The 7,900-nt window shown below is 57.3% G+C and overlaps 1 protein-coding gene across 1 annotated transcript; it reads right to left on the bottom strand.

Moving 5' to 3' along the window:
• Positions 1-3,025: 3,025 nt before the first annotated feature.
• HDDC3 (HD domain containing 3) lies at positions 3,026-4,533 on the bottom strand. The gene is made up of 4 exons (XM_008160035.3): positions 4,362-4,533; positions 4,066-4,121; positions 3,735-3,975; positions 3,026-3,477 (listed from the first exon to the last, which is right to left on the bottom strand). The coding sequence occupies exons 1-4, from the start codon at positions 4,471-4,473 to the stop codon at positions 3,347-3,349; spliced, it is 540 nt and encodes a 179-aa protein (XP_008158257.2). The 5' UTR covers positions 4,474-4,533; the 3' UTR covers positions 3,026-3,346.
• Positions 4,534-7,900: the final 3,367 nt, after the last annotated feature.

Genomic DNA, 7,900 nt, shown 5'->3' with positions numbered 1-7,900 from the left:
TCCCTCCAGGGTCTGTGGAGCGGAGCTCCGGCGGCCTGGGAAGGGCATGTGACAAGAACAAGAAATGAAACCTCGCTGTGGTGCGTGGGGAAAGGCAGATTCCGGGGCACAGGCTCTGGGCGCAGGGACCAGAGAATCGGCATGTTGACAAGCCCCGGTGGTTCTGCCCACCCAATGTGGACATCAACCTGCAGTTTGAAGGCCAGCAGCCGCCTGACCACGGAGCTCTGGCCCTGAGGCCTCCCAGTGACAGTCAAAACTGGAACCAGGACCCACAGCCCACCGATCTGAGTATTTACAAAGAACATGACATAATGTGAGGTCTGTAAGACATCGAGTACCTCGTGATGGTCTATATTTTCACTAGTGACCCGGTGCACGAAATTCGTGCACATTAAAAGGGGATTCATTAGAGGAAATAATTTAATATTGCTATTTGCCCTTTCTCTATAATAGAAGTGTCAGAGATGAAAGAAGATTAGTAAAATGTATATGAAAACCTTCCTCCTGTCAGAGTCGGGGGCGCACCACACGACCCAGAGTCAAGTCCCCGCCCACCCACATGCGCCTCAAAATCGCATGAGACCCAGACCTGGCCAGTCCCACCCTTGTCAAGCCCTGCCAGGCAGGGGGCGTAGCCTCAGGTGCCCTGGCCCTGCGCCAGGATGGGAAGCGCACCTTGAGGTCCCCCGTCAAGCCCCGCCGGGTGGTGGGCCGGCCCGAGGTCCCCTGTCAAGCCCCACGGGGGTGGGGGAGGGAGTAGCCTCAGGTCCCTGCTGATTGCTCGTTAAGGCTCCTTATGGGAACTTGGCCTCAGCTGTGGGTGCAGCCATCTTTGTGACGGAGTGATGGTCAATTAGCATATTCCCTCTTTATTCGATAGGATTCTGAAGGTACAGAGGGGTTTATGTTTGTTAAATATCCTGAAACTCAATTGAAACCACTTAAAACTGCAGAATTATTTTAAAACTTTGGTAAATATTGTTTTTAAAATCTTGTAATCCCACCCCCTGAAAAAACTAATAACACAACAATCCTCAATCTCCAAAAAGTACTTCACCTTGCACTGCCTTAAGAGGTAAGAGGATTACACTGAACTTCTGAACTTGATCGGTTTATCAGGGACTGTCCTGAAACTCATTTCCTTCTTGTTAATCTTATATTTCCCTCTCCCCCATTGGTTTTTTTTAAAATCCTCACCCAAGGATATTTCTTTCCATTAATTTTTTTTAAGAGAGAGTGGAGGGAGAGAAATTGTGATGTGAGAGAGCCACATTAATTGGCTGCCTCTCACACAAGGGATCAAACCTGCCATCTTTTTATTTTTTAATCCTCACCTGAGGATATTTTTCCATTGATTTTTAGAGTGGAAGGGAGGGGGAGAGACAGAGAGAAACACCAATGTGAAAGAGACATATCAATTGGTTGCCTCCAGCATGCCCCCCCCCCCACCACACACACACACACCCCACCCCAACCAGGGCCCGGAGCCTGGGCATGTGCCCTTGACCGGAATCGAAACCGGGACCTTTCAGTCTACAGGCCGATGCTCTATCCACTGAGCCAAACCAGCCAGGGCAAACCTGCTATTCTTTTTTTTTTTTTTTTAATATATATATATATTTTATTGATGTTTTACAGAGAGGAAGGGAGAGGGATAGAGAGTTAGAAATATCGATGAGAGAGAAACATCAGATCAGCTGCCTCCTGCACACCCCTTACTGGGGATGTGCCCGAAACCAAGGTACATGCCCTTGACCGGAATCGAACCCGGGACCCTTGAGTCTGCAGGCCGACGCTCTATCCACTGAGCCAAACCAGCCAGGGCAAACCTGCTATTCTTGAACGGAATCAAACCCATGACCCTTCGGTAGGCGGATCAAGGCTCTAACCAATGAGCAACAGCAGCCACGGCAAACTCATTTTAAAGTCGTCATTTTGTTGCCCTTTGCCCCCTTTTTATTTCCTGCAGAGAGTGCACTGGGCCTGCTTTGGGTGAAAAACCATCCTGGCCCAGAACGAAGTGGCTGTGACCGAAGGGTCCCCCAAGTGCGCCCTTTCCGAGGGGCTCATAAACCTCAGCGGCTCCGCAGACCCCAAAACTCCTGCGATACGTCCCGCCCCGCCCCAGGCACATGCCACTCACAGCACCGCAGCCTCCCAGGTCCCACCCACCCCAGGCTACGTGGGAGGGGCCGCTTCCGGAGCAGCCGGAAGTCCCTGTGGCTTAGCAACCAGGTGACAGGCTGCGATGCGGGCCTATCCCGTGGCCGCACCTGCACTGGGCAGGAGCTTCGAGCAAGCCGGCGGCCCGCCTTTCCAACACACCGGCCCCCCCTGGCCCGACTTTCCCGAGGACCCCCCACCCCATTCACGGAGCATGTCAGGCTCCTTCAAGCACGTCGCGCTATGGAGCCCCGGGAATTCACCACCTTTCTCACCGACAGGAACCCAGGCTGAGGCGAAGGCCCTCAATCCAAGGGACCTGGCTCAGGGCGGGAATCCCACCTTCCGGTTCCCCATTCCAGTATCTGAAGAAGGAGCAGCAGCTCAAACTGGACCCGAAATGCTTTATTTCCTTCCCACGAGAGGCCCGGTGCATGAAATTCATGCATGGATGGGGGGGGGTCTCCCTCAGCCCAGCCTGCACCCTCTCCAATTTGGGACATCCCTCTCACAATCCAGGACTGCGGGCTCCCAACTGCTCGCCTGCCTGCCTTCCTGATTGCCCCTAACCTGCTCTGCCTGCCAGCCTGATCACCCCCTAACCACTCCGCTGCCAGCCTGATTGATGCCTAACCGCTCCCCTGCCAGCCTGTTTGCCCCCTAACTGCCCTCCCCTGCCGGCCTGGTCACCCCTAACTGCCCTCCCCTGCAGGGTTGATGGCCTCCAATTGCCCTCCTCTGCAGGCCAGGTGCCTCCCAACTGCCCTCCCCTGCTGGCTGGCCATCTTGTGTCCACATGGGGGCAGGATCTTTGACCACATGGGGGCATCCATATTGTGTGTTGGAGTGACGGTCAATCTGCATATCACTCTTTTATTAGATAGGATAATGGCTATGAAACGAGCGTCCATCTAAGCCCAAGTGCCCGGGGACCAGAGATCCCGCCTTGCAAATGGCAAACAGACCCCGGGCCTGAAGGGCAGTGAGTGCATTAGAAGCGGACGGGGAGCGGCCGACCCCCACCATCCAGGCTCAGTGTACTTGGCAGGAGACCTTCAGGGTGAGAAAGGGCACAGGTTTGGGGCCACTGGGCCGAGTGAACCACGAAGGGCCGAGAGGCGCCCGAAGGCTGGAGAAGGAGTCCCCTCCGGCCGGGACGAGGCGGGAATCGGGGCTCCGCTCACAGGGTCAGCCCCCGCTCCCTAAACAGCTGCTGGAGCGCCTCTTCCAGCCGCGGGCTGGTGCCCTGCAGCCCCCGCACCACCTGCGCCGCCCACTCGAAGTACTCCTGGACCCGGTGCTCGGACCATCCTGCAGGTGACGGACAGAAAACGGCCCGTGGCACGGCCGCGCGGGCTCTGCCGGCTTCCTGGAGGGCTGGGTGGCGGGACGTGTCCCGAAAGGCTCCCCCGCAGATCCGAGTGGTCCGGTGGGATTCGTTTGGGGAATGGACCAGAACGCCCAGGCTCCCCTCCCCCCCCCCCCCGCAGCGGGAACTGAGCCCCCTGGGCCTCCAGAAGGTGGACCCTCCCTGTCCCCTCCGAGCCGGTGGGGGGGGGGCCTCCTACCCTTTGGGGTGCAGCGATTCAGGTCCCTCAGGTTGTACAGCTTGTCGGCCAGCTTCACCAGCTTGGCCCCCGGGCTGCTGTGGGGAGCGCGCTCCACCTGCAGCCGCTTCCTCTCGGGCTTGGGCAGCGTCTTGTCATCCGTCACCTCCTCCACCAGCCGCCGCACCTGCGCCCCGAAGCGCAGCTCCACCTCCTCGAGGGTGGCGTCCGTGTCCTCCACCGTGTCATGGAGCAGGGCCGCCTGGGGACAGGCTCCCGCTCAGCCCCGCCACGCCCGCCGGCCAGGGGGTGCCCGGCGCCCCCACCCCAGCCTCCTGGCGGGCGGAGTTACCTGTAACACCGCCAGGTCGGTGATGCCCGCCTCGTGGGTCAGGATCCGGGCCACACCTGACGGGCAAAGCGGGCAATCAGGCCGGAACGGGGGGGGGGGGGGGTCCCCAGCCCGCGTGTGTCCTCGGACCTGCCCCCCCACCCCCCCACCCCCCTGGTTTGAGGCGCGATCACCCACCACGCGGGGTCCAAAGATGGGTGCAGGGCAGGTGCTCAGTGAGGTGCCCGATCCCACCCACCCCGTCCGTCCCCCCCGCCCCGACGCCGCCGAGGCCACGCCCCGGGCCGCACGCCCACCGATCGGGTGGTTGATGTAGGGGGTCCCTTCGGGGTCCATCCGCCGCTGCCGTCGGTGCTTGTGGGCCGCGAAGTCGGCAGCTTCCAGCAGCTGCGCCACCTCGGAGCCCATCGCGCCGGCGGGGCGAGCGCCTGGGGTTCGGGGAGGAAGAGAAGCCGGGCCGAGCGCCACAGCGCCCCCTGGCGCCGCGGAGGCCGCGGGGACTGCGGACTCTAGTTCAGAAGAGTTCCTCGCAGGCGTCCTCAAACTATGGCCCGCGGGCCACCTGCGGGTGTTTTTGCCGTTTTGTTTTTTTACTGCAAAATAAGATATGTGCCGTGTGCATAGGAATGTGTTCATAGTTTTTTTTTTAAACTATAGTCCGGCCCTCCCACGGTCTGAGGGACAGGGAACTGGCCCCCGGTTTCAAAAGTGTGAGGACCCCTGCTTGGGGGTGCCATCCTGGTGGGAGTGTGGGGGTGGCAGCCCCTGGTTCAATGCGCTCTGCTGGGAGCGCAAGGACATGGCCTGGGTCTCTGAGGCCACACAGTGTGCCGATTGCAGGGCCTGAAGGCGCAGATGTTACTGAGACGACAGGGCCGCTCACCTAACTGTTAGGTGGAGGCAGGGGGGACGTCCAGAGGTGATGCATGCATCTGCAAGGTGGATGGTGACAAAGATAACTGGCGCCGTCCCAGACCCCTGCCCGGGGCAGGAATCCCACCCCTCTCCTGCCCTCCGCCCTCCCCTCACGAACCAGTACCTAAGCCCCCTTTTTGGCACGAACTTCCCTGGACCAGTGAGTTTCGCCCCCGGGAGCTCAAGATTAAAACCTCCCCCCCTTTTCATCGCCTGGACTCTGTGTCTCGTTTCCCGCGTCGCAAACCTCTCACGAACCTCAAGGTCAGAGCCAGCTTTTCCCAGGAGGGACTTCTCCCTCCCAGGAAGACAAGGCTTCAACCTACCAGTGCTCTGAAAATTCCCAAAGTGCTCTAAAAATAACCCTCCCCCCCTCCCCCTGCAGGGCCGGGGGTGGCTGCTATGGGCACGGAGCCTCACTTTTGGACCCAGAAGACCCGAGGGACCTGACCTTCTGGAAATGGGAGCCTTTGCTGGGAACCCTGCTGAGTTGCTTCGGACTCAGGCTCCCAGCCAGCAGTGATGTTTCTGCAGCAACTGACTTTTTTTTTTTTATATAAAGTTAGTGATTAACAGTGGAGTTGCTGATTTGTTTTAAAAAAATATTTTTTTATTGATTTCAGAGAGGAAGAGAAAGGAAGAGAGAGCTAGAAACATCCATGATGAGAGAGAATCATGGATCGGCTGCCTCCTGCACACCCCCCCACAGGGGATTGAGTCTGCAACCCGGGCCTGTGCCCTTGGCCGGGAATCGAACCGTGACCTCCTGGTTCACAGGCGGACGCCCAATCCCTGAGCCACACCGGCTATACAGGAACTGCCTTCTTCTCTCTCAGGTGCTGGGACAAAATTTGCATTTCTTGTGCCATAAGGGTTCGTGCATCAGCCCCCGGGCACCGGCTGTGGGCTCCGGGGTGATGTGTGTGTTGTCACTGCTGTTGTGGGAACATGACATGGTCAGGCCTCAGGCAGGCACTAGAATAACACTTACCATTGCTGGCGGGCGGCCTCCGGCCTCTGGGATAAAGTCCTTTTCAGGGGAAGGCGGCTATGAGGTAATGAGGGGTAAGAGGACCTGCAAACCCTACAAGAGCTTTGCCTGGGACATGGGTCAGCTCGTGGCTAAGTTCACGCCAATCAGACAGGCAGCCGGGGGGCCCTGGTTAGCAGCTGGTGCAGATGAGGGCTCCGGGGAATCGTCAGTGGAAGGACTCACCCCTGGTTTTCACCTACTAGCTTTGGTGGTCAGGGAGGGAAGTTCCAAATGCTTGAACTGAGGCCTCTGGCGTCTGGAATGGAGCCGTCAGAATTCCCCAGGGCCTCAGCCTGAGAGCTGAGAATGGTTCTAAAAATGCTCATCTGTTCATGAGGCCGACGGCTCAACTTCTTTCTCACCCCTCATTCTGCCCTCTAGTCTTCTGAGCCTTTCCCCTAGAGCAGTGGTCGGCAAACTCATTCGTCCACAGAGCCAGACATCAACAGGACAACGATTGGAATTTCTTTGGAGAGCCACATTTTTTTAAACTTAAACTTCTTCTAACGCCACTTCTTCAACATAGACGCGCCCAGGCCGTGGTGTTTTGTGGAAGAGCCACACTCAAGGGGCCAAAGAGCCGCATGTGGCTCGCGAGCCGCCGTTTGCCGACCACGGCCCTAGAGCTCAGAAAACCTTAGGCATCTTGGAGCCACAGTCCCCACATTTTTCCTTTTTTTAAAATATATATTTTTTTCTTTTTTTTTTTATATTTTATTGATTTTTTTACAGAGAGGAAGAGAGAGGGATAGAGAGTTAGAAACATCGATGAGAGAGAGACATTGATCAGTTGCCTCCTGCACACCCCCCACTGGGGATGTGCCCACAACCAAGGTACATGCCCTTGACCGGAATCAAACTTGGGACCTTTCAGTCCGAAGGCCGACGCTCTATCCACTGAGCCAAACCGGTTTCGGCTATAAAATATATATTTTTATTTATTTCAGAGAGGAAGGGAGAGAGAGAGAGAGAGATAGAAACATCAATGATGAGAGAGAATCATGGATCGGCTGCCTCCTGCACATCCCCCACTGGGGATCGAGCCCACAACCAGGGCCTGTGCCCTGACCAGGAATCGAACCGTGATCTCCTGGTTCATCGGTAAAAGCTCAACCACTGGGCCACGCAGGCCGGGCAAGAGAAGACGGACACTCCATCACTTTTAACTCTCCCTGGAGGTCTGTGCCAGAGTGTTCAGAGCCCCGGGGCCTTGGGGCTTTGATTGTTATTCCCTTCTAGCTTGCAGCCATCGCTCAGTAAGAGAGATGTTGGGGTCTCTAGGACCAGGGCAGAAGTGGAGGTGACCCCTCAGGGGCTCCCAGAGGACGCTGTCCGTGCTCTTCAGCTGGATGACCCTTGCCCAGCCGACCTCTCTCTCAGGTACAGCAGTCTCTTCCGTACCCCCCACCCCGACCCACTTCCGGTCCCCTACTCTCTCAGCAGGAACTGAGCTCCTCTGGGGAAGCTGGCTGGGAGGCAGGGAGCCTGCCCTTGTGGTAAGAGCTGACCCCTTTCACTCTCCCCAAGGCGTGGAGTAGTCTGTGGGCGGACCATTCTGCCTGTCTCCAGCCCCCTGCCCCTCCTCCCTTCAGCATTGGCTCAGCACCCTCACTTGTGCCAAACCATCCACCCAGGATGCCAACAAGAGCCTGGTTTCTTTCTTTTTTTATATATATATATATATTTTTATTGATTTCTTGCAGAGAGGAAGGGAGAGGGACAGAGAGTTAGAAACATCGATGAGAGAGAAACATCGATCAGCCGCCTCCTGCACACCTCCCACTGGGGATGAGCCCACAACCAAGGTACATGCCCTTGACCGGAATCGAACCCGGGACCCTTGAGTCCGCAGGCCGATGCTTTATCCACTGAGCCAAACCGGTTAGG

The sequence above is a fragment of the Eptesicus fuscus genome, chromosome 25 (genome assembly GCF_027574615.1).
Source record: "Eptesicus fuscus isolate TK198812 chromosome 25, DD_ASM_mEF_20220401, whole genome shotgun sequence".
Taxonomy (NCBI): domain Eukaryota; kingdom Metazoa; phylum Chordata; class Mammalia; order Chiroptera; family Vespertilionidae; genus Eptesicus; species Eptesicus fuscus.
This window is presented reverse-complemented; position numbering and strand designations above follow the sequence as displayed.

Coding starts and splice junctions, on each gene's coding strand:
- HDDC3 (XM_008160035.3), bottom strand. CDS start 4,473: ATGGGCTCCGAGGTGGCGCAGCTGCTGGAAGCTGCCGACTTCGCGGCC. Junction 4,122..4,361: donor CTACATCAACCACCCGATCG/GTGGGCGTGCGG, acceptor TTTGCCCGTCAG/GTGTGGCCCGGATCCTGACC. Junction 3,976..4,065: donor CCGACCTGGCGGTGTTACAG/GTAACTCCGCCC, acceptor GCCTGTCCCCAG/GCGGCCCTGCTCCATGACAC.